This window comes from Epargyreus clarus, unplaced genomic scaffold (genome assembly GCF_041222505.1).
Source record: "Epargyreus clarus isolate Ecla_fem2 unplaced genomic scaffold, WU_Ecla_fem_2.2 ptg000006l, whole genome shotgun sequence".
Lineage (NCBI taxonomy): Eukaryota > Metazoa > Arthropoda > Insecta > Lepidoptera > Hesperiidae > Epargyreus > Epargyreus clarus.
Genome location: NW_027332214.1, coordinates 5,492,486 through 5,518,945, shown reverse-complemented (window position 1 = coordinate 5,518,945; position 26,460 = coordinate 5,492,486). Strand labels below are relative to the sequence as shown.

Sequence of the window (26,460 nt, the reverse complement as noted above, 5' to 3'; positions counted from 1 at the left end):
ACGATGTTTCCTGTAGAGCTTTATAGACTGCTTGCTTGTTTGCTACTTCCATATCATAAAAAAGATATTAGATCAGTTGAACTGCATTGATAATTTAAGACCAGAAACACTACATACCCTCTGATGATTCCATAGATAAGTATAGATATCTCACCGCCTTGTAATGGAAGAAAGCCATTAATTAAATGGCTTAAACGGCTGACATTTCTGTCATCCATTTAATGGCTGTCATGGTGTAATTCACGCGGAATAATGCCGACACACGCAGTTAAGTGGTGCAAAAACACGAAATCGAAAAAGTGCGGAGAAATATCGTTTCATTCGTAAAAGATCTAAAAACTACATCTTTTTAATATTTTTCAAACAAGAAAGTAGATGACAGTGACAATTTCAATTATCAAAACTGGTTACATTTTCTTGTTATGAGAGAGTAATCTTTACTAATCTCTGGACGATTCAAAAAGTTTTATCGACTAATAGTTGATATTATTGAAAGTAAAAAGTAAGATAATGACCTTTTAACTATTTAAAATAGTATTTGGGACTTATATCCGTACATGTCTTATTATTTCTGTATAACTATTTCTAAATTAAAGTTTGACCATTGTATAGCCGGTTTATAACAACTACATTTCGTTTAAATTGTAACACGAGCATTCTCAATTGAGGTCACTAGAAAAGACAAAGTGATTCTGCTCCCAGTTTCATAAGTTTTTTTGTTTGTTTTAAAATGCCAAATGTGACCCAGAAACCTATTTCATTTCGGTGTCTGAATACATAATTCAGCTTTGTTCTGACATTCAGGTTCCTTCAGGTGTGTATTTACGACTTTTTGTATTTCACCCAGCTGTGACTTCCCTTAAAAATGTATTAGCAGTTAGGTTTTTGTTCACTTGTGTACCTTAAAAATGTTAGGGGTAATACTTGTCCCCCCCGAACGGGCTGCCACCTTGTCGTGGTGGGGGGGCTTGTGTGTCCTAATGATCCCCGAGGCTATACGGCAGAGATACTCATACCGGAAGGCGAAGGGTGAAGGACCAGACTAAGAGCGGCCCAGGGGAGCTCACCCCTTAAAAAAAGATGCAAAAAAAAATGGATAAGGCTAGTTGTCAAAGTAGTCCCCAGGTGGGTACCCGAAAGGGAGAATCCCACCCCTCTGCTACGGCGGAGGGCAGCCCCTCGTACTCTGGGGGGGGCAGCAACTGCCTCGTAGGTCGGCAATCCGCCGACCTCCGTCAACACGACCCATGCATACCCATAATGGACTCCGAATTAGCTTGCGAGAAAGGCAAATTGCCCGCTGCACAAGAGGCGAAGAGGAAAACGCGGCAAGTTAAAGGTCGGGCAGTAGCTCCACCTACACCAGCCGTCTCGTCAGACGCGGATGAGTTGTCGGACTGTTCTCTTATGTCAGGAGTGTCAGAACAGTCCGCAGCCACGTCAGTGCGTGCCCGTAAGAGGACGCTTACGGCGACGAATAGCGGGAGCGAACGGCCAAAAAAGAAGCCGGTGAAACCCCAGGAAGATGGTGATTTTATGATCCCAATGGCCAAGACCAAAACAAAGGCTGTCCTGCCTAGTGCGGAGGAACTAGGCAAAGACATAACCCAGCAGCCTACTGGAGACCTAGGTTCTCGAATAATCGAGAACCTAGAGGTAATAGAAAAGGCGGCAAGTAGTTCCCGCAATCTAAAAGGGGACTTGGTGCAAACCATCCGCCTGGCCGTACGCCACGTGCAGGCAGCAGCGACAGAGGTAGTGCAGCGGGCAACCACTGCACACCTGGAACAGGAAAATGCGATGCTGCGTTCCCAGCTTGCTGGTCTGCACGGGAAGTTCGACGCCCTTACGGCGGAGTTGAACGAGCTGCGCCGTAAGAACGCCCTGAATAAACCAGAGCCGCCTCGCCCCTCGGAAACGAGGAGAGCCGTAAACAGAGAGGATGCTCTGATAGAAAAGATAGGGCACATAGTGGACCTGAAGCTGGCCTCTTTTAGGGACGAGTTGTTCCCGGGGAGAGCGGTCCGGCCTCCGTTAACGCAGAAAGCCGCACCCGTTGGGCCTTCGCACCTCCCAGTGGCCACAATGCCGTTACGGCCTCCCGTTGTTTCGACTTCGGCCGCGCAGGAGGGTACCTGGGCCACAGTCGTGGGGCGCAAAGCCCGAGCAAAGGAGCGGCCCCCGGTCCATTCGGAGCCAGATCGGAGGCAATTCCCGAGCCTGGGACGTGGGAAGAATGTCACCCGACGGCGTCCTGCGACCGGACCAGCACAGGCACCGGCAGCTCCAGCAACCGAGCCAGCGCGGGCCGGCAAAAAGAAGGCAACTAAGAGGCTTCCGCGAGTACCGAAGTCGGCGGCCGTGGCAGTCACGGTGCCTGAGGGGTCGGACATTACCTATGCGGAGGTAATGAAGACCGCGAAGGCCCAAATCCAACTTGCCGATCTAGGCATTCCTGCTCTGCGGCAGAAGAAGGCCATAAACGGCGGTCTTCTCCTGGAGGTTTCCGGCGAGGATTGCGCTGGGAAAGCCGACGCCCTGGCACGAAAGTTACAGGAGACTGTCGCGGAGATGGGCGTCAGGGTGGCCAGGCCCACGAAGCAAGGGGAGGCCAGGGTGATGGATTTGGACGACTCCGTCACCCAGCAAGACGTCGCCAACGCAATCGCCGGGGCCTGCGGATGCATTGCCAGCGACGTCAGGGTCGGAGAGATCCGGAGAAGACCTTCGGCTTTGGGGACGGCCTGGGTGCGCTGTCCCCTTACGGCTATCTACAAGCTGGCTGCGGCAAAGCGACTCCTCGTCGGCTGGGTGTCCGCGAGAGTAGAGGTACTGCCTGCTAGGTCGCTCCAATGTTTCCGGTGCCTTGAGATGGGTCATGCACGGCACCAATGCACCAGCACCAAAGACAGGAGTGCATTGTGTTACGTATGTGGCGAACCCGGACATAAGGCGAGCCAATGCGGGGCACAATCGCCAAAATGCGCCCTGTGTGCTGACCTTGGTCGCCCAGCTGACCATCGACTCGGTGGGAGGAGGTGTTCGCCTCCGAAGCGAAGGCGCCGGGGCATTGGAGTGAGCGAAACAGCGGTCATGGCTGCCGGCTCAACACGGACAGATGGGCCTGCGCGTCAAAGCGCTTCGTCCCATTGTCCAACAGCGGAAGCAATGGACTCTTGATGGATAGGTCTCCGTCACTTAAGATCCTCCAGGGGAACCTGAACCACTGCCGCGGGGCGCAGGACTTGCTCCAGCAATGCCTCGTGGACTGCTCGGTTGCCTTGGCAGTGGTGGCGGAGCCCTATTCAGTTCCGGAGCATCCGCGATGGGTCGGAGACGACGTGCAGTCCGTTGCCGTGTACTGGACAGGTGGCGAAGGAGATCCTCCGTGCTCCAAACTTCACTCCGAGCGGGGCATAGTCGCGGTGGAGTGGGGTCCCCTCGCGGTTTTGGGGTGTTATATTTCCCCCAATTGTAGTCTGGCGACATACGAGGAATTCCTCGACCGTTTGGCAAGCTGTGTACGCTCCTGTCTTCCCCGCCCAGTGATCGTACTTGGCGATTTTAACGCGCATTCGAGGGCCTGGGGAAACAGGCGCGACACCGTCAGGGGTCGAGCAACACTCGAGTGGGCGGCCGGGATGGACCTGCGTCTGCTTAATCGTGGATCGGTCAGCACGTGCGTGCGTTGGCAGGGAGAGTCGATTGTTGATCTTTCGTGGGCGACTCTCTCTGCCGAGCGCTTGGTCACGGATTGGAGGGTGGCCGAAGACCTCGTCACGTTGTCTGACCATCGCCACATACTGCTAGACGTAGTTTTGCAGCTCCCGGCTGCCGACACACGCCGCCAGGCTAACGACCATCCGCGTCGGTGGGCACGAAAGCGTCTCAACCAGGACTTGCTCGTCGCTGCTGCCCATGTCGTGGACTGGTCCAACGCCGCTGAAGGGGACGCCCAGGTCGATCCGGAAGAGGAAGCGATTCGGCTCAGGGATGACATGACGGCAATCTGCGAATCCGCGATGCCGCGTGTCAGACCTGGCTGGAGACGCCCTGTGTACTGGTGGTCAGAGCGCATCGCATGTCTGCGCGCAGCTTGCCTGCGAGCTCGACGCCAGTACACTCGGGCTCGTCGACGCCGATCGGCTGGCGCCGCGGAACGACAGGAGAAGTACGTGGAGTACCGGGCCGCAACAACATTGCTTCAGGGCGCTATCGCCGATAGCAAGGCCCGGAACTGGAGCGCACTCGTGGAGGGGCTGGACCGAGACCCATGGGGGCGTCCTTACAAGATGGTACTCGGTAAGCTACGTCCATGGGTGCCTCCATTGACGGAAACCCTCGACCCGATTTTCGTCGACACAGTGGTTGACTGCTTGTTCCCAGGAACCGCTGACGAGTCGGGTTTTTCCGCGGCGCTGCCGGATATCCCTGTCTGGTCGGAGGAGCTGACAGTGACGGAGAGCGAGCTCGACGGTGCCGTTAAGCGCATGTCGAAGCGGAATACTGCGCCGGGACCGGACGGAATTCCAGGGCAGGCTTGGGTCTTAGCGCTGACAGTGCTGGGGGGGAGGCTTCGAAGGCTGTTCACCGCTTGCTTCCGGTACGGAAGTTTCCCTTCTGAGTGGAGGCGGGCGAGGCTCGTATTATTGCACAAGCGGGGCAAGCCTCGAGACTCTCCATCAGCGTACAGACCCATCTGCCTGTTGGACGAGGCGGGCAAGCTATTCGAGCGGATCATCTCCGCTCGGATAAGCCAGCATCTTGCATGCCACGGCCCGGACCTGTCTGAAAACCAATTCGGCTTCCGGCAGCAGCGCTCGACTGTCGACGCGATCCTCCGTGTCCGCACGCTCTCAGAGCAGGCCATCTCCCAGGGTAGAGTAGTCCTGGCCGTTAGCCTTGACATAGTCAACGCTTTTAACTCTCTACCCTGGAGAGCGATTATGGACGGGCTGTCTGTCCATCAGGTGCCTTCCTACTTGCGGAATGTCCTGAAGGCGTATCTGTCGGACAGACGCATCAGATTCCCAGGCCGTTATGGGAGCGTTCGCGAGAGGAGCGTCGTGCGTGGGGTACCGCAGGGTTCGGTACTCGGTCCATTGCTGTGGAATATCGCTTATGACGCGGTGCTGAGAACGGTGCTCCCGGATGGAGTGAGCATCGTATGCTATGCCGATGACACCCTCGTCCTCACTGAAGGGGAGTGTTTCAGTAGGACGGTTCGGCTAGCAGAGCTCGGGGTGGCACGCGTCATAGAGAATATTCACAGGTTGGGCCTCCAGATAGCGTCCCATAAAACCGAGGCGATGTGGTTACACGGCCGCAGGCCGAGTGTCGTACCAGCTGAGACCTCAGTGCGTGTCGGTGATACGGACGTCCGGATAGGCGGGTACATGAAGTACCTTGGCCTAACACTGGACGGCCGCTGGCGCTTCAACGAGCACTTTGATCGTCTCGTCCCCCGGATTCATAAGGTAGCGGGTGCAATGCACAGACTGCTGCCAAATCTCGGGGGACCAAGGGAAGAAGTCCGCCGCCTCTACGCGGGTGTGATACGCTCGATCGCGCTCTACGGTGCGCCGGTATGGTCGGACAGGTTGTCTGGCTGCCGGCGCCTTGCGCGGAAACTTAACTCCGCGCAACGTACGATCGCGATCAGAGTCGCCCGGGGGTATCGTACCATATCGTACGAGGCGGCGACAGTCCTGGGGCGGTTTCCGCCCCTGGACATTCTGGCGGATATGGATGCACGGGTCTTTAATAAGATCCGCGTCCTCCGTCAGAGGACTGAACCCTTCACTGAAGAAACGGTCGAAGTGCTTCGGAGGAGAGCCAGGTGGCGCGCTCTGAGGTGCTGGCGAGATCGGCTATTGGAACCACGTAACATACGCCAACGAGTGGTCGATGCTATCGTACCGAACTTTCGGGCTTGGCTCATTGCCAAAGGTCGTGTCACCTTTCGGTTGACCCAGATACTCACCGGACATGGCTGTTTCGGTGAGTATCTGAATAGGATACAGAGGGAAGAGACGGCCCAGTGCCATCATTGCGGGCACCACGAGGATTCCGCACAGCACACGCTGCAGTACTGCCCAGCGTGGGAGTCTCAGCGGCGGATCCTCGTGTCAAAAGTGGGACCCGACCTGTCTCCAGCGGCCATTGTTGGGGCGATGGTTCAGCGCAGCGAAGCCTGGGAGGGCATGATCACCTTTTGCGACATAGTCATGTCCGCGAAGGAAGACGCCGAGCGAGCTAGGGAGCGCGCTGAACCCGCTCGGAGGAGAAGTCGCCGCGGGCGTACATAACGCCCACCGGCGCGGGGTCCCTGTAGTTCCGGGACCAGAATAGGGCTACGGTATCTCCTGCCTGTCGTAAGAGGCGACTAAAAGGAGCTTCCGGGGTTGCGGGTCGTAAGAGTGGGAGCTCGAACCGCCCGGACAGCGACCCCGGGAAGGACGGCGGTATGTGTGGTCGCATACCGTTGTGCACACCAGACGGTGTGGCGAGCGTCACGCTCACCTGGGAGGAGCCCGATGGGGCAACGCGCTAAGAGGACTCCGGTTGCGTTCCTCTGGAGATCCCGGAGTCCTCTACGCAGCGCAGAGGACGGCCACCGGGGGGGTTTTAGTGCGGTAAGAATCCCACATAACCCCGTGCCGCTCCCACGACACAGGGTACCTTTTGAAGGTTTCCCCCTCGTAACCAAAAAAAAAAAAAAAAAAAAAAAAAAGGGGTAATACTTGTAGTTCCGGGACCAGAATAGGGCTACGGTATCCCCTGCCTATCGTAAGAGGCGACTAAAAGGGGGCTTCCGGGGTTGCGGACGGCAAGAGTGGGAGCTCGAACCGCCTGGCCAGCAACCCCGGGATGGACGGCAGTATGTGTGGTCGCATACCGTCGTGAACACCAGATGGTGTGGTGAGTTTCAAGCTCACCTGGGCGGAGCCCGACGGGGCAACGCGCTAAGTGGACTCCGGTTGCGTTCCGTTGGAGATCCCGGAGTCCTCTACGCAGCGCCGAGGACGGCCACCGGGGGGGTTTTAGTGCGGTAAGAATCCCACATAACCCCGTGCCTCTCCCACGGCATAGGGTACCTTTTGAAGGTTTCCCCCTCGTCAACAAAAAAAAAAGGGGTAATACTAAGAGTATTAAAAGATAGAACTCTGTGTATTTGGACTCTAAGGGCATTACCATCTGTTTATACCTGATAACACCGGTTTAAAGGTGTAAAAGATAAACTTATAGGAGGCGTTCCAACTTAGTTGTCAGTGGTAGCAACTCATATGTGGTTAATCTCAGATAGAACTTCAATCCAATCAGGATTGATTACAAATGTCCATGGGTGGCAGTTGTCACTCACTTACCTCTTACCACTTAGAACAGTACGTGTCGGATGGACAGCGTACTCTTTTTTATTACTATATCTACACTTGCGACAGTTATATAATAAACATGTAAAGGAATAGTAATTACTCCACAATTTAAAGATGCAAAAACTACAAAGTTATGAATACGAGTATTGACAAATGTTAAAATTAATGTATATTTTCTTTCTTTGCCAGAAATCACTGCACGCTTTTCAACGCTGCCTTGTTTTATTGCTACCAAGTGGAAAGATTACTGAAAAAACAAGAAGGATGTGGTACGTATTTATTTACTTTTAATACATTTAATTAATATATTTGTTTTTTTTCTGTCGTATTGAAGCAGACGATTACATCATCATTTTAAATACTTAAAAACGAAAAGACATATATCGCGTGTAAACGTAAGTAATTTTGGAATTTTGCAACTACTGGAACTACGACAAAGTGCAATGATGCCATTTTTAGAAATTGTATTTATTGAGTTACGTAATTGAAATTCTAAATATTTTATTTATAAAAAAATAATAATACAGGCAGTGACATTCTAGTGGTTAAGAAACTCGGCCTCTCGACCGAGGGGTCCGAGGTCCAAATCCCAGGCACGCACCTCTGATTTCTCAAATTTATGTGCGTATTAGAAATAACTTATCACTTGCTAAAACGGTAAAGAAAAACATGGTAAGGAAACCTATATACCTGAGAGATTTATTAAAAATATCTCAAAGGTATGTGATGTCTACCAATACGCACTTGACCAGCGCGGTGGACTATGGTCTAATCCCTCTCATTCTGAGAGGAGACCCGTGCCCAGCAGTGGGACAGTAATGGGTTGATGATGATGATGAATACAAATGCGAGCGCCCTCTGCATTATTACTTGAAACTTGGTACTTGGCAGAGTCTAATCAAGCAATCAAATACGCAAGCTTTCAGCAGCATAACCTAATTACCATTTATCAGCAACATTTCATTTTATTTGTCATGAAAAGTGACTGAAAATAAAATAAACTGCAAAATGTTGGTCTTTTATCTTTAAAGCAGGCTGGATCTGCCGTCATAAAAATACTAGACGGTAAACACTATAAAAGGTTCCGCAGTCCAGAGTCTAGAGATATAACTCTTGGGCTGTAATAAGACAGGCAATAAATATAAAGGTTAGCTCCACAGTTTTAAGGGTCGGGTCTTGTGGGGCTTATAGCGGACACCAAAACTGAAATAACACCTTTAAGCCGCCGCGGTATAGTTAACGATACTCTTACACGCGACTTTTACCAAACTTGACTGAATATAACGTCTTAATGAGATAGGTACGTATAATTCTGTGCCAATAAAACTTACATAAAAATACATAAAAATTACGTGGATTTTCACTATTAATTTTTACCTATTAATAATCAAATAATATGACCACGTGTGAATGAATATCTATCGATACTGATTCATAACAAAAAAAAAACTATTTTGCAGCATTTCTTGTGTTTCTGTGGAAGGATGTTGATATCAGCTGATTTACATAAGAGGCAACCGCCTTAAACCTCAAGAGTAGCAACGCATCTGTTATCGCCTTCAGGTGGAATCCTTGTTCTATTTGGATTTGAATAAAGATGTCTATAGCCGGCAGTAGATTCGTACTAGGTGGACTACATGCTCATTTGATACTTCAAACATATAAAAAAATAAAAAAGTTTTTTTTCATTTGTGGGCTCCTAAATCCGCGTTAAACCGCTCCATCACCCGCTTCTCTTATGCACGTGTTTGCAACTTAAGATGATACTGCGGCGCGGAATAACCGAGTCAGTCGAGGTCGCAGATGATATGAGTTTAAAGCACCTCTAAATACACCATTTACTGTGCGCCTTAAGGTTATACGGCGCATAACTTTCTACTTTGTTTTTAATTTACTTTATGAAGTGAAAAAGTTGTCGTTGAAGGAATATAGCAGCTTTTTAGTACTAAATCATGATTTACGTCATTTGCAACAACAGAACTATGTTCAATTAAGATGTTTTGGGCTATGATTCGCTAGCTCTGAGGGAGAGCTTTGAAGGTGGTAGAACCCTTTGTGGTTCAACTCCGGCGGCACCACCGCCACACCTATTTATATTCAAATTCAAATTCAAATCTCATTTATTCAAAATTGATTCATATAGAATACTTTTTGAAAGTCAACAAACTACCACCGCTTCGGAAGGTATTTCGCTATGGAGAAGAAGCGGCGCAAGAAACTCCATACGTGTGCATACCTAATAACAGCAGTGTTAGGCGCTGCTGTGTTCCGGTTTGAAGGGTGTGGTAAGGGAGACAGACTTTTCCGAGGCGTTCCAGCTTAGTCCTCAGGGGTAGCGGCGCATCTGTGGCCTACCTTAGGTGGGAATATCTAATCCTATCTGGGGTTGATTACAGATGTCCATAGGCAGCAGTAGCCACTTACCATCAGGTGGACTGTATGCTCGTCTGCTACTCCTATATTATAAAAACGCTATGTACATAAAATCTTGGTAGCCTTCAAATTATATAATAGTTTTCTATCATAGAGTTCAATTTGTACTACATATAATATTCCTTTTACACGGTACATTATCCAATATAAGTAACATAATATTTACATAACATAACATTAAAATTACGTTTTTAATAAGCTTTTATATGGTTTTTAATAGGTATTTATATCGCATACGCAAAAATCAAATATTGTGAATACTACGGTTAATATTACGGTTAAAGTCTACGATAACGTATCATTCATACATCAATGTGTCTAAAAACTCAATACTTGTAAAATACAGGAATATTTAAAGATTCGATTTAATTTGATTTGAAGTAAAGGGTTTGTGTATTTATAATAACAGAATGATCAGCTTTGTAGGCTCGACGATTAAACAATAAGAAACAAGATAAATCACTTAAAACTTTCTGTCACGGAGCACAATCTCTTGATAAGTTTAGCTTGGCGGTGTATTTAACAACTTTACTCTAGTGACTGATCACTTCACTTCGAAATCCGGATTTGTTCATAATTCGCGTTTAAAGTAGAAAAGTTAAACAATGATTCATCTACGTTAATAACGTATTCTGTTTATGTTTTTGTTATCGCTATTTTTTTGTGTTTGGCTGTAAACTGTGCATTATAAACCCTTATAAAATGTATTTGTACATGAAAAAGTATTCATTTTAGATTAGGCTGAGTCTATTAATACAGGTACTGTACGAACAATTTACAATTATTAATACGGTTACCGTACGAATAATTTATAATTATTAATACGGGTACTGGACAAACAATTTATTATTATCCGATTCGAACCGGTAGATTTTGAGAAATCTCAAAAAAACTACAAAAAAAAATTTTTTTAAATGTTTTTTTTTAATAACTTTTAAACGGCTCTACCGATCGATTTTAGAAACTAAGCTCTTAACATCAAAAAATGACGTCGATCGCCATCAGCCCGTTCGAAATCGATTAATTCTTTCTTTCTTTCTTTGTAATTCTAACCTAACCTAACCTAACCAATTGAATAAATGTACGAATAAATATAATTTATTAGTCCAGTACCTGTACAAATAGTCACATTGTTTAGATTACTGTCTTTGAGAGATGCGTTGACGTATTAATAAACACATATCGGTTATTCGAAATATGACTATGACGAGTTGGTTGAATTTTTCATGAATACTGATCTTTTATTTCAATTTCGGACACACAAAAAGTATGTAGAACATCTTCTTATTTGATTTAAGTGTTTGAATTTCTTTATCGAGTAGGTATATTTGGGACTATAAGTATAAATCGTTATCAATGAATGTTTTGGATATTATGGATATCGATTCACGCGAACTCTGTCTCGCTATTTCTTCAAAGTTGTTCATAAATCATTATTTCATGGAGAAAGGAGGCTAAAAGTGAGGGAGAAGGGAGACTTTATCAACCATTTGTCTTCGTTGATAAAATATTTATTTTACAATTGTGCTTCTTGTAAACTTCCGACAGTTAGCAGAACAATAAATGAAGCCTTACTTTGTGATATGCTTTAATAAACATTGTAGGAGTCTCTATAAAAATATCTATTTTATTAGTTACAACGAATACAATTCTCTTTTTTATTGCGACGACAATAATAATCGTTTTATGGGACCTAATTTAATCAAAAGAGAAATTATTGGAAAGCATTATATTAAACACACGTAAAAGGTTTCAACCAAGTATGTGTGTTGTTATATTATTATGCTAGATGTATAAAATTAATTAGCAGAGTAACGTATTAACCAACACAACTCTCGCAACATTTCCACCTTTATGCAAACATATGCATTGTTTTGGCGGTACCTACCTACTACTCTATTTATGAACTTAGAAACAACGTTTAATTTGCATTTAAATACAATGGAAATGTTCATCATAGCATACAGAAATATATTAAAGGAAATTGCGATATTATGTTGATAAGATCATTATACGTGAATTATGGTTATTTTTATGACATTAATAGCTAAAAGTCTTCTTAGTACCTAAAGAAGGCTACATTCACACGAACGTGTTGACGGCTGCCGGGTGTAAACCCCAGTGTGAACGTGAATCATGCTAGCAATACGATTGCGACTACACAAAGCGTAGTAGCGTTTTTGGGTGGGTGTGAACAAAATTTGATTGAATGGAAAAGGGCTTGCCCACGGTAAGCGGCTGACAATATGTTTGTTTTGAATGCAGCCTAACGCCGCCTATGTCTATAATTGTGTGAGTGATAGCTGCGTAGATAATCATCTTGCTAAAACCGCAGTTGCAAAGGCGTTTTTGTTTGAAGGACCGACGTACCGACCGACGTCTGTATGGATGCGTAAGATACTAAATAATAGCAAAACAACTTTTGACGACTGTGATAGCCTTTATAATATCTATAATCCTCTATAATTACTTAAGCGATAGAAGGCAATGGGTGGTCAGCCTAAGAGCTGTTTTGTACGTGGCGACCTTCGGATCGTCATCGCTATTTTCATTATAAAGCACATAAAGGAACAATGTCTATGTAGCCTCGTAGTCTTAAAAGCTTTTTTATTCTTCTCTGTACCGCTATTAGCTGTGTATTTGAAATCCCATTTGTTTATAACTTTGTAAATAGTTTACGATGGGGCCTAAGTATGTTGAAGAGATGTCATTAAGCGAAACGTAATAATATGACATGTGTTCTTGATATTCATAAATATATTTAAATCAATTTCTGTAACTATCTATATATATAAAAGAGATTTCCACGTATATAGTCACTCATCACGATATCTCTGGAACCATTAGAGCTAAAGACTTGAAATTTGGTAGGAATATTCTTTTCACCGAGTAGAGGTCAGCTAAGAACGGATTTTACGAAATTCCACCGTTAAGGGGGTTAAATGGGGGTTGGAAGTTAATATGAAAGTCCGTCAGTTTTAAAGCAAACTAGATGAAAATTGGTATTTAGCTTTCTGATTTAAAGTAATAAAAATCTAATCTAAGGGTTTTTCCAAAATCAACCCTAAAGGTGATTAAATAGGGGTTGACAGGTTATTTTAAATTTTGCCATTTTGGAAGCCAGCACTATGAAAGTTAGCCATTGCTTTGCTGGTTAGATATAAAATAACTTTAGTTCTACCGTTTTTGGAAAATCAACCCCTATGTGGGTTAAATAAGGGTTGTAAGTTTGTATAGAATTCCCCCAGTTTTGATGTAAACGCTATCAAAATCGGTATTTAGGTTTTCGATTAAAAATAATTAAATACCTATTTCACCATTTTTGGAAAATCAACCCTTAAGTTGGTAAAATAAGGGTTAACAGCTTATTTTAAAATTTGCCAATTTGAAAGCCAGCACTATGTAAGTTAGCCATTGGCTCACTGGTTAGCTACAGTGGAACTATAATTCTACCGTTTAGAAAATGAACCCTTATTTGGGTTAAATAAGGGTTGTAAGTTTGTATGAGAGTCCCCCAGTTTTGATGTAAACTGTATAAAAATCGGTATCTGGGTTTCGATAGAAAATAATTAATCATCTATTTCATTGTTTTTGGAAAATCATCCCTTAAGTTCGTTAAATGGGGGTTGGAATTTTATTTCAAACTCCGTTAATTCGGAAGCAAGGACTATAAAAACTTGCATTTGGCTTTCCTGTTAGAAATAATAGAACTTTTTAACACCATTTATGGAAAATCTACCCTCAAGAGGGTAAAATAGGGGTTGTAAGTTTGTATGAAAGTCCTCCAGTTTTAATGTAAACTGTATAAAAATCGGTATTTGGGTTTTCGATAGAAAATAATTAAACACCTATACCATTATTTTTGGAAAATCATCCCTTAAGGTCGTTAAATGGGGGTTGGAATTTCATTTCAAACTCCGTTAATTCGGGAGCGACCACTATGAAAAATTATCATTACAATCAATGAAGCATCTGAGTCACGGTTTTTTTTAGATTTTTAGATTAACCCTTAAGACTGCTATAGAAGGGTGTATGCATTATGCCTTTCTGTTTACACATCTGTTTCAGCATTTTAGCAACTCAACAATCAACCACCATTAGGGTACTATTTTTTTTATACTATAAAAGAAGACGACGAGCATGCAGTCCACCTGATGGTAAGTGGCTATGGACATCTGTAATCAACCCCAGATAGGATTAGATATTCCTACCTGAGGTCAGCCACAGATGCGCCGCTACCCCTGAGGACTAAGTTGGAACGCCTCGGAAAAGTCTGTCTCCCTTACCACACCCTTAAAAACGGAACACAGCAGCGCCTAACACTGCTGTTATTAGGTAGAAATAGGTGTGGCGGTGGTGCCGCCGGAGTCGAACCACAAAGGGTTCTACCACCTTTAGAAACCTATAAGTAAAGGAAGATTCTTTAAAAACCGTTGTTGAAGTTACTTCCTATGGCGTGTCTGGAAAAAGAACAGAGTGCAGAGAGGTTTAGTGTAGGGTGAAATTCCACGGGCCATCGTAACATATATTTTTAACATGGGAATGTATTACGCGTGTTGAAGTGCACATCGACGGTTTTTTAGGGTTCCGTACATAAAGGATAAAAACGGAACTCTATTACTAAGACTTCACTGTCTGTCCGTCTGTCCGTGTGTCACAGGGCTCTATCTCTGGAACCGTAATAGATAGACATTTGAAATTCTTACAGAGGATGCATAACGGTGGCCGCTATAACAACAAATACTAAAAATAAAAAAGTTGAAAACAAAAAGGGGTCCCCATACAACAAACTGCTATTCGATATTTTTCCAACTAACTTTTAAACCGGTAGAAGTAGACAGTTGAAACTTTCACAAAATGTGTAAATAAAAATTTTAGTTGTACGGAATGCTCAAGGTGCGGGTTGGACTTGCACTTGGTAAATTATTAGTAACGCGCAGACCCGCGGGCCACAAGGAAAAGTCGCGGGCCATACACCACCCGTGGGTGTCAGCTTGCCGACCGCAGGTGTTGAATTAGCTTTCAGAAATTTGATGATAAAGTATTTATTGATACATATGTACATAGGAATGTTTTTGAAATTCTACTAAGGAGGTAAAAGAAGTGTTATATGTATATATACGGGAATCTTTTAAGTTCGAAGTTAGAAACGTAAAATTTCAGATAACCTCTATTCAGACAAATACACGACAACGTGGACGGGTGCAAATTTCATATATGATAATGCGTAATTTTGGTATACTGATTAGGTCCATCGCAACTACTTTGGACACACTGCGTGCCAACATTTTGTCCTGCCGTGGGGTATGGTTGTGGTTATGCGTGGATTAGTGATGGTTATGTGATAGACACATAGACCTTGGATTAAAATTTTTGGGCTAGAACAGGGCTACAGTATCCCCTGCCTGTCGTACGAGACTAAAGGGGGACTTCGGGAGTTGCGGGCAGCAAGAATGGGAGCTCTAACCGCCCAGCCAGCTACCCTGGAAAGAACCACTGTATGTAAGGCCGCATATAACATGGACGGTTCCTATGGAATAGAGTAAATAATAATTATTTTAGAACTTTGAAACTAGGCTGGAATAGAGTTCGGGAATAATGCCCTTAGAAAAAATGCACGGTGTAAAATAAAAATAAAAAAAAAGTAAAAATATTTAATTAACAGCTGGAATAGATCAAATTTTGAAACGATTTTTTGTTTCGTCCTGTTAAACAACCAAGAATAAATACTTCGAAATTTATACTTTTTTTTTTAAATAAAAATGTAAATTTTAATTACGTACGACACAGTACCTCCATGGTGATGTGGAAAGCTGTATTATTTATTATTTTAATTCATATAAATCGATAAGACCCTAAGTAGTTAACGGTGTGTTGATTTCGTAAAATCCGTTCATGATAAATAATTAGGCAGCTAGATAACACAATTTAATATTTCTTTTACTTGGCATGTATTTTATGCCACGCGAAGCGGGCGGGTAACGGCTAGTACTTAATAAGAGCAAATCTGAAACTGATTTAAAAATCAGCGGCGTTAAAATAGATTCCTAAATAAATTGGTAAAATCTACCAATTTTAAATGAAATACAAAAGTTTGCCATATTTACGAATACAACTATAAAGTTTATCGAGAAAAGTGATTTAAAGAAATCGAGGTTTTTACCGAAATATTTACCTTATTCCGTTATTAAATAATTTTACCACATTTCTTAATAAATACACTATTAATATTATACTGTAATATTTGAAATATTCTACTGAAATAAATATTTCAGTAACTTCAGTGGGTAAATACGCACATTCCCAAAAACAAAATTTTAAAATGAGCTTAGAAAGTTGATATAGGTACTCGGTAATATATGGTTATATCAACGTTAAAATAATAATAGTAATAATACGTTACATCATTGTTTAATCAAAGGTAATTTCCATTCGATTTTGAGGTGAACTTATTTTTGAATGTTCGTAGTAAAATATGTAAGTAAGTATGAGGTAAAAACATTATGCAATACTATACAATTATACATAAACTTTACTTATAAATATCTATCAGAAGTTTTCCTACAAAATAACAAAGTAGATAAGAAAACCAAGGAGACTGTAACCTCATGAATACATCGCACAATGTAAGTCTCCTCGTATTGTTGGTGAGAAATAATATATCCATGCGCGAATGCCTAAATGGGTTTCTTCTAGCCACCAAGGAACAAATATATTGCGATTTGCTCCTTCATTTTCTCGCAAGGTATTTTATTGCTTTGGGGTCTCATAAATTCCGTACTCACTCAGAGAGAAAAATAAGGCCGGCCAGCAAATTGTTGCGAAAAATCCCTTATTAGTGTATTATTATCGCTTATGTGCGGGACGGGAGCGTTTCAGGAAAGATATTTTATTTACTATGGAAAAAAGCTATTACTTTTTCGTTGGCTTTAATAAATATATAAATAAATAGGTAGCTACCTTTTTGCTTCATAATGGGTATTACTGATGGACAAATACATATAAATGTAAATTAATGATTGAAATAATTATTGTCTACTTGCATTTAACAAGATTTTAGGTTTAAGCCCGTTATTGGGAAACCTCCTTAATGGCAGACTTTCACAATGACTATTATTCCCATCTGGGTCGCCCAATTACTTAAAGGCTGGTACGATGGCTTTAAAATGATGGAATTAAATAGTTTGTTATAAAGCTTAAATAATAGTATCTACATTTCATAAATAGTAATGAAACATTTAGCTAAAGTAAATATCTAGTATAATAGGTGCAGTGTTACAGAAGCGTTGTTTATTTACTTAAAAATCGTAAAATGATTTGTGACTGGTGCTTAACACACTTGTTATAGATCAAAAACGGTGGCAATGATTCCACCGCAGTTGAAATAAAATTATTCTACCATTTTTAAGATCACACCCACCCAAAACATGACCAGTTTACATCAGTTACACACATTTGCTACTTTTATTACATTTCACAAGTTCATTCAGTTTTACTATTAAACTTTTCTAGTTAAGGGTCAGGTGAAAAGGTTTGCAAAAGCCCGTAGCACATGGGAGATCGATTCGGGTGAATACAAATAGAGGAAAATCGGCCTCCCAAAGTATGATTTGTGTTGGAGTTACATACGAGTACGACCGGTCCGTTGACCTAGAAAAAGTGGATCGCCTGACGAATTTTTTATGCGCAACCACTACCAACGAGCTGCATAGCAATGTCCCCCGAAACACAATCTAATTAAAAGTCATTGCATCTTTCCAATTTGTGACTTGTCACTACGTAATATTCGATCAGTCTACTATTACGAACCTGACACATGATAATTTCAGAATACTAAGAGTTACGAGCAGTGAGACCGCAGTGATAGCCTAGTGGTTAACCACTAGGCAGTCGGCAGTGATAGCCTAGTGGTGGTTAACCACTAGGCTATCACTGCCGTCTATCGGACTAGGGGTCCGAGGTTCAAATCCCAGGCACGCACCTTCGATTTTTTCGGAATAACGTGCATATTAGAAACTAATTATAACTTGCTTAAACGGTGAAGGAAAATATCGTGAGGAAACCTGCATACCTGAGAGATTTATAAAAAAAAAATCTCAAAGGTTTGTGAAGTCTACCAATACGCACTTGGCCAGAGCGGTGGACTAAGGCCTAATCCTTCTCATTATGAGAGGAGACCCGTGCCCAGCAGTGGGACAATAATGGGTTGATGATGAAGAGTTAAGTCGTTAACATTCAAAGGTTAGTTTTTTAGTAATGACGGAATTATTGGATAACAGCGTCTTATTAAATAATTCTGAATTTTAATTTCGTATTAAAATACTTGCAAGTAATGTGAAACTCTAAAGTATGTTTTAAATCAACACTGCAATGCCCATATAATACAATATAGTAGTTACTATGTACAAACTAGTATTGTGATAAATATTAGAAATCGACGGCGTAGCTACGGAATTTTATGGTATTGATCTTTGCATTCAATACGACCTTAGCACGAAGCCAATCCCTCGCCGAATAAGTTTAGCTAATAAAGGACAGAAGAGTAGGCGAAAAGAAATTACCTGTCTGTTCATTTTCCTCCCAATAAAGGAATATATTGCCTTCGTAACGAACTCCAAATCAAATTGACAAGTCCAGCTCCAATTTTTGGAGCTCATTCAGAAATAACCCAGCGGTTATTTCACCAAAAGGTAACTTTGGAAATTGGAATAGTTCCCCGTATATCCCCCAGCATCCATCGCTGTGGAGGCGGGTGTCACGGGCGGAGGGTGGTGGCTACTTTTTATTTTCATACGTCAGAAGCTCGTTTTGTAAAGAATCTATGACGGTTGCCTGAATTCGGTAGCGACACAAGTATTTAGGCTTGGATTCTGTTCAACGATAACATAAATAGGACTTCGTACAAAATCTACACTGGAAAAAAAAAGTTGCTTTTTCATTTCGAAAATTATATTGAAAATACACTCTCATGTTTTCTTTTCTAAGTAACAAAATGCCAAGCAAGAAGGCTATAAGCATAACTTAAAATACTCTAAGAATACGATAAAACATAAAAACACATTTTAGGGGAAATATTTCATTTATAGTGAAAAGTACAGCCCATTTCGGATCAAGCAATTCCATTGTTGTTTTGTGATAGCAAAGGCTATCGGGAATCCATTTATCTCGGCAATTCTACGTGGCTGTAATTTTTTTGCGCCACTGCACGATTTACGATGTTATAAATTGTGAACGAATGCGGATAGTAAAACGAAAAAGCGAGTGAAATTTTCAGCGAGACCTAAATTCTGCATATGATGTATCCTTTTATATGATGTTTCTGCCTATGACGTAGTTTTATTGCGTACGTTCCCTCTCGTAAAATATATCCCGTTTTATGTATGCACATATGAAAAAGCTTTATGTACTGCGCCTTTACATAACTCTAAGACACTCCTATGAAATTTTGTATGGCTTACGTGGATTTTTGCTTGAATTATTTTCGCGCGAATTTAAAAATTCTGCCTAGTTCATAATTAAATGCGGTGAAGTAACAGCTGTAAATTAAAATTTTAACTCTGGTGCCAAGCGTTTTATCCGGATGGGACTCATTTTTTAAATGGAATCATTGAAAAGGCGAGCTCTAGCTGCGGTCAATGCCCCAGCGAACGATACTGTTACTTAGCGAAACTGTAAGAAACAGTTTTAAAGCCCATTACAGGATTTTTAATGAAATTTCAGAAAACCTTACAATTAATTTTGTGGTAGCTTTTATAAATCTGTTGTCATATTACCACTTTTGAATATGAGTATTTTTAGTTTATATATGGTTAAATATAATCCAACGTTAAGCAGCCTGTTTAAAGTTTGAATCCCGGGTCAGGTTAATCTGTTCTTGGTCTATGCGATTTTTTATGTGATGCAAGTAGCAAAAGAGCATCTCCACCCGATGATAAGTAGTCACTGACTGCCACCCATGGACATCAGACATTACATATAGAACAGGTTTAGATTTAGGCCACAGTCTACCACGCTGGTCAATTAGTGATTGGTAGAGTTCGCACACCACTCTAAATTTTAAAAAAATACTCAGGCATGTATGTTTCTTGACAACGTCTTCCTTTACTGCTTTAAGCAAAGGTATAGTAATTTACAAGTGTGCGCGAAAAATCGGATTTCTAATTCGAAAATTCGGAGGTTGTCTGCCAGGTACTACTGGATTCTCGGGCCCCTAGATTCGAAGGTCAAATTTAAAACCACTAAGTTATTAATGGTTTGACTAACATAACTAAACCCACGTTTATTTTTACAGTGTCATGGTGCTCGTTAGGTAATGACGTGCGACGAAGACGTGTGAAACGTTCTGGTGAGATTCATGTTATTTTATCCATTATAAGTAGATAAAGATGGTACAGCTCTTAGTGTGCTATTTCCGGAAGCACCACCGGCACACCTTTTGCTGCTTTATTACGCGCGGCTGTCTTCCGGTTTAAAGGGTACTTATCGGTTTAAAGGTTACTTATCCGAGTCATTGCAACTTAGTCCTCGGGAGAAGCAACGCATCTGTGACCAACCTCATGTAAAACTGTCATTTAGAATTGATTATAATTACGATCTAATTATTATTTGGTATTCATTTTTTCATTTTTCTCATTAAAACAAATTATAAGCACTTTTCTTCTCAAGTATACATAAGCATTATTACGCAGATTCGCGTCCGGAGCTCGTGTACACGTTTATAGAACAAGCGGTACAGCCAGGTGCTCAAGTCGCATTGAAATGCTCAGCCGTGGGTGAGCCCCCGCCACGATTTCGATGGACTTTGGATGCCCAATCAATACCATCTCATCATGGGTAAGTGTATATTTGTTTTACATTTTTTTATTGTTGTGTTGTGTTTTTTTTTTCAAAATTACTGAATTAAGTTTAATATTAAGTATTTTGTGTTAGAAGTGAAACTGCGATATTTGTTAAAAGGAATTAGAAAACGTAAAGTGAGATTGTTCATTTCATTTCATTTGCTTTGTTCATTTTAATTATAACTACTTGTTTACTAAGGTAACAAATGAATCGTTTCTATTTTCCACAAATAGGGCAATAATAACGGAAGGTCGCGAAAGTGGGCCATCGGGTATTGGATCTGGCAACAACTATATACTATCGACGTTATCACTGAACAGCGCCCGTGTAGAACACGGGGGTCGTTACGAGTGCCGTGCTAGCAACTCGCACGGAGCCGTCGCACATGCTGCTAGGCTCAACGTATATGGTACGTCCTTACAACATGTGTATTTAGAATATAGAAACCGCTTAATGGCATATTGTCAACACAGTCACGAAACAGAGGTCATGTAGAACACAGGGGTCGTTACGAGTACCGTGCAAGCAACTCGCACGGAGCCGTCACACATGCTGCCTGGTTCAACGTATACGGTGCATTTTTATAACATATGTATTTACAATGTAAAAACCGCTTAACGACATATTGTCAACACAATTACGGAACAACGCTCGTGTAGAGCATGAGTGACGTGCTAGCAACTCGCACGGAGCCGTCGCACATGCTCCCAGGCTTAACGTATACGGTACGGTATATAACATCCATATTTACAATGTAGCAACCGTTTAACGACATATTGTCAACACAATCATGGAACCAGCACTCATGTAGAATATAGAGGTCGTTACGAGTGCCGTGTTAGCAACTCAGAGCCGTTGCACATGCTGACAGGCTCAACGTATATGGTATGTCGTTATTACATGTGTATTTACAATGTAGAAACCGCTTAGCGACATATTGTCAACGCAATTACGGAACAGCGCTCGTGTAGTACATGTAAGTCGTTACGAGTGCCGTGTTAGTATCTAGTACGGAGCCGTCGCACACACTGCCAGGCATAACTTATACGGTACGTCTTTATAACATGTGTATTTATAATGTAGCAACCGCTTAATGACATACTATCAGCACAATCACGAAACACTGCTCGTGTAGAATACGGAGGTCGTTACGAGTGCAGTGCTAGCAACTCGCATGGAGCCGTCGCACATGCTGCCAGGTCTCAACGTATACGGTACGGTATATAACATGTGTATTTATAATGTAGAAACCGCTTAACGACATATTGTCAACACAATTACGAAACACTGCTCGTGTAGAACACGCAGGTCATTACGAGTGCCGTGCTAGCAACTCGCACAGAGCCGTCGCCCATGCCGCCAGGCTCAATGTATACGGAACATATTTATAAAATGTGTACTTACAATGTAGAAACCGCTTAACGACATATTGTCATCACAATTACGAAACAGCACTCGTGTAGAATATAAAGGTCGTTACGAGTGCCGTGCTAGCAACTCGCACGGAGCCGTCGCACATGCTGCCAGGCTCAACGTATACGGTACATATTTATAACATGTGTACTTACATGTAGCAACCGTTTAACGACATATTGTCAACACAATCACAAAACAGAGGTCATGTAGAACACAGGGGTCGTTACGAGTGCCGTGCTAGCAACTCGCACGGAGCCGTCGCACAAGCTGCCAGGTTCAACGTATACGGTACATGTTTATAACATGTGTACTTACATGTAGCAACCGTTTAACGACATATTGTCAACACAATCACAAAACAGAGGTCATGTAGAACACAGGGGTCGTTACGAGTGCTGTGTTAGCAACTCGCACGGAGCCGTCGCACATGCTGCCAGGCTCAACGTATACGGTACATATTTATAACATGTGTACTTACATGTAGCAACCGTTTAACGACATATTGTCAAAACAATCACAAAACAGAGGTCATGTAGAACACAGGGGTCGTTACGAGTGCTGTGTTAGCAACTCGCATGGAGCTTTTGCACATGCCAAGAAACTTAACATGTATGTTATATGCTATATTTTTCTAACGTATGTATTTACAATATAGCAACAATCTAACTACATACTGTCAACACAATTATAAAATAGCGCTCGTTTAAAACACGAAAGTCTTAACGACTGTTGTGCTAGTAAGTTGCAGGGAGCTGTTTACTCGCTTTTGATCTAAAAGCCATAGGTACACGGTTTTCTGTAATGAAATGTATTCATAAATGTAGCTTAGTTTTAATAGTACAACAGCAACCTATTAGATACTCGTAAACTTACTTTGACACATCATCGACGTTAACACAGATAGGTCTCGTGTAGGAGATGTTAATCATTATGAGTGCCTTACTAGTAAACTCGAGCATAACGTAACATATACAACTCTATTAACGTTAATAATTTATACAATCAGTGCTTTTCCAGTATAATTCATACAATTTTACATACTTTGTATAACACAATACAGCTTACTGCCGAACTGGCACTAACTCTCCTTAGTGCTAAATTCCCATTATTGCGGTCACGGCATACATTCATAATAACAACGTTATATATTTCCTAATATATTCCAGAACAAAGCTAAAGCTGGTTAACCGATTAAATTGCGGTTATTTTGAGTGACGTTTCAATAATAATTATGTAATTCACGCAAGCTCTCAAAGCGTTGTATGCATCAATATCGTAGAGTTTATATCCTTAGGTTATAGTTCGCGCCAAACCGCTAGTACGCTCTGAAGTTGTTGCGAGCAGGTGTAGTCATACAATTTATATGGCGACGCGATTCATTTCTATATTCAGAGCGGACTAGAAGTTTCACGCGAAATATACCTGATTTCATAGTCTGAAGCCATTTTGTTGTATGTCTTTAAGAATAATTTGAGTGTAATTTTGTTCTACTTACTCGTACGTTACGGTTGAAAGAAGATAGCAATAGATGGATTGAATGTTAGTAGGAAAATATGTCTTTAATTGAAATTGGTTCCGTTTAAATTTCAGAGAAAACTATATCTGGGACTGAGTATAATAAAAAAAACATGTTTTACGTACCATATTTAGAAATTAACGACTACAGACTTTAACAGAAAAAATAACACACATTAGGGACATGAAAATAGACCTTCTTTAAATAAATACCGCCATCATTCGTTCGCCATCACCGCGTTCATTCGAACCGGATTATATAAGCAATGTTATTTCTACACAGGTCCGCCGTACATTCGGGCGATGAATCCGGTGAAGGCTGTAGCCGGGTCGGAAGTCACAATTTGGTGCCCTTACTACGGTTTTCCGATAGAGTAAGAACCTTTTTTTGCAACTTTTTAAGTCGACAATGTATTCTTCCTACGTTTTAAAGTTTAGTCCTATTGCTTATCGTATTGTATTTTTTGGATATTTTTACAATATGGATTTCAAACGAACATGCCTTTCCAACAACCCAGTGACGCTGGCCACTTCGTTGCATGACCGATGCGTTGTTAACCCGGAAAATTAATTTGAAACATCCGAGGCGTTCCAACTTAGCCTCAGAGATAGCAATGCATCTGTGACCGACCACATATAGAACTCTGATCCTATCTGGGCTTATTTACAAATTTCCATGGGCGGCACTAACCACTTGCCAGATGGACACTTGTTTGCTACCTCTAGATTACAAAAAAGAAACGTTATAATAGGATCTAATAACATTTTAAATTCAGCACTGTGAAATGGGAAGGCGGTGCTGGTGCTGACCCGAGGTACCACCAGTCGGACGGTCACCTCACCATAACGAACGTAGACAAGAACAGAGACAGGGGAACGTGGGCTTGTTCAGTACTCACGCCTGGCGGAGAACTTGCGCGACGGGAGGTAAGTTTTGTCACAAAGAAAATTTTAACGATAATGACAAATTTCTTATAGTTTCTTGAAATAATAATTGAAATATACAGAAAAGAAGATCTTCTGAATCATACTGTCGCATATAGACAATATAGATAAAGACAAAATATGGAAGCTTAAATGAATCCTTCTTTTCTTGGAATGGGTTTAATATTTTTTGTCATGAAATGTGTATATGTAGACAAAAACAGAGACAGGCGCACTAGGGCTTGTTCGGAACTCACCCCTGGTGGAGAACTTGCGCGACGGAAGGTAAGATTTGTAACAAAGAAAACTTTAACGTTAATGACGAACTTTTAACAATGCTTTGAAAGAGTAATTGAAAAATACAGAAAAGTTGAAGAAATACAGAAAGACTTCTGAATCACAATTTCAATTCATAAACTAAAAAGAAAGCTGAAGATCTTGCTTTTCTTGAAATGGATATAACATTTTTTTGTTATGTAATGTGTGTGTGAATAGGGGACTTTTACTTTATAGGAAGCTGAAGGATATCATCACAGATAAAAGACTGCAGTTATACCATACCAGAGACCATCCTTCTTTTCAGAATGAGTTTCGAAAACATCATCATGTATTTTGTTAAAATCTAATGAACTGTGGAGCCATGGTGTAATTAATTTGTGTTAAAAGTATAAAGCCAAGTCAAAACAAGGAAAGTTATATCACTTTACACGAATTCAACGAAAACATATTCAGCCGATTCACATAAAATCCAAATACGACCAAATCAAACCAAAGCCAATAGATACATAGATAACTATTAGTTGCAAAAAACCAATAATTGTGAAAAGTGTGAAAAAGTACAGATAGCTGCGAAATTGGATTAAAACTACAAACAAAATAAACGATGATAGTTATTCCAATAGTTTATACTTTATCGTATTGGATGCGTCGAGCCAGCTATATTAAACATTCAGGTTTTGTAGCGAAAGAAACTCTATTTCGAAGCCTATAGGCTTAGTAATGGGTACTCTCTCAAACCATTGTATTTTTAGGGTATATAATGGGTAACGGGTTGAAAATATCTTGTTAAAAAATTGGTTAAGTATGCTTTGGTTTCACGTTTAATGATCAATAACTGAACGGTAAAAACTTTTTTTTTTAGAGAGACAAAGTACTATGGAACCTTCTACGTACTTAATTGCGACTAACGTCTAGCTTTAAAAAGCGTGGTATAGTTTTTCTATACTAGAAATTAATATCAGTACCTACCCCATGCTTCTTTTACACATAGCGAAAATAACACAAAGCAGATTCTTCATTTTAGATCGATTCCACTTTAAAGCGTTTTTCTAGTTTTATTTTATCTATAATTTATTGTGAAACTTGTAGCGTGGACAAGTTATCATATTACAAGCCGAGAAATGGGCACATTACCAAATCAAAATCCATGTTTGAAGTGAAAACTTCTTTAGCGGCGTTGCGACATTTCGTGATGGGTAAAAAATGTTATACTCACGTCAAGATACGTGATCTTACTTATCTAAAATTTATAAGATGGAAAAACAAACTCCAAAAGTCAAGTTGTCATCAGGTGAGGTTTCAAAAGTTTTCACTTCTGCCTGCACTCCCGGAGTGCAACCCATTGAATTTTTTTTTTTTCTTAAGGGCCTTATGAGGTTTCAATCTGCCGCCCCAGGTACAAATGACGGTGGTATCCCCGCCCGTGCTGTCTCCCATCGTGTTCCCGCCCGGCCTGCGCTCCGGCGACCGCGCGCAGATCACCTGCACCGTCACGTCGGGTGACATGCCTGTGTACTTCTCCTGGCTGAAAGACCAGACGCCGATCTCTAGCGTGCTACAGGTTGGTTCGTTGGTTTAAGTTAGAATTTAAAAGATTACGGAGGTTAAAATTTACATTAAGTTAGTTTAGATAGGTACTACTACTTCCCTAATTATAAATTTAGGAAAGTTTATTAGT

The 26,460-nt window shown here is 41.8% G+C and overlaps 2 protein-coding genes across 2 annotated transcripts in view; both read left to right on the top strand.

Moving 5' to 3' along the window:
• The window catches only part of LOC140742794 (cell adhesion molecule Dscam2), a 72,750-nt gene that overhangs the window by 12,638 nt on the left and 33,652 nt on the right, over nucleotides 1–26,460 (top strand). The window contains exons 3-9 of the mRNA XM_073073801.1: nucleotides 7,566–7,645; nucleotides 20,101–20,154; nucleotides 20,498–20,642; nucleotides 20,882–21,057; nucleotides 23,863–23,953; nucleotides 24,356–24,506; nucleotides 26,179–26,343. Coding sequence (XP_072929902.1) covers nucleotides 23,883–23,953; nucleotides 24,356–24,506; nucleotides 26,179–26,343 — 387 coding nt within the window. The 5' untranslated portion in view covers nucleotides 7,566–7,645; nucleotides 20,101–20,154; nucleotides 20,498–20,642; nucleotides 20,882–21,057; nucleotides 23,863–23,882. The remainder of the gene's footprint in view (nucleotides 1–7,565; nucleotides 7,646–20,100; nucleotides 20,155–20,497; nucleotides 20,643–20,881; nucleotides 21,058–23,862; nucleotides 23,954–24,355; nucleotides 24,507–26,178; nucleotides 26,344–26,460) is intronic.
• On the top strand, nucleotides 1,093–23,251 carry LOC140742553 (uncharacterized). The gene is made up of 7 exons (XM_073073455.1): nucleotides 1,093–2,829; nucleotides 3,039–5,367; nucleotides 20,101–20,154; nucleotides 20,498–20,642; nucleotides 20,882–21,050; nucleotides 22,223–22,345; nucleotides 23,231–23,251. The coding sequence occupies exons 1-7, from the start codon at nucleotides 1,093–1,095 to the stop codon at nucleotides 23,249–23,251; spliced, it is 4,578 nt and encodes a 1,525-aa protein (XP_072929556.1).

What these genes read in the sequence shown, in the direction of transcription:
- LOC140742553 (XM_073073455.1), top strand. Translation starts at nt 1,093, where the DNA reads ATGGATAAGGCTAGTTGTCAAAGTAGTCCCCAGGTGGGTACCCGAAAG. An exon ending in GGGTGTCCGCGAGAGTAGAG is followed by an intron (nt 2,830 to 3,038) that starts GTACTGCCTGCT and finishes CGGTGGGAGGAG; the next exon opens with GTGTTCGCCTCCGAAGCGAA. An exon ending in CACAAGCTGCCAGGTTCAAC is followed by an intron (nt 22,346 to 23,230) that starts GTATACGGTACA and finishes AATATATTCCAG; the next exon opens with AACAAAGCTAAAGCTGGTTA.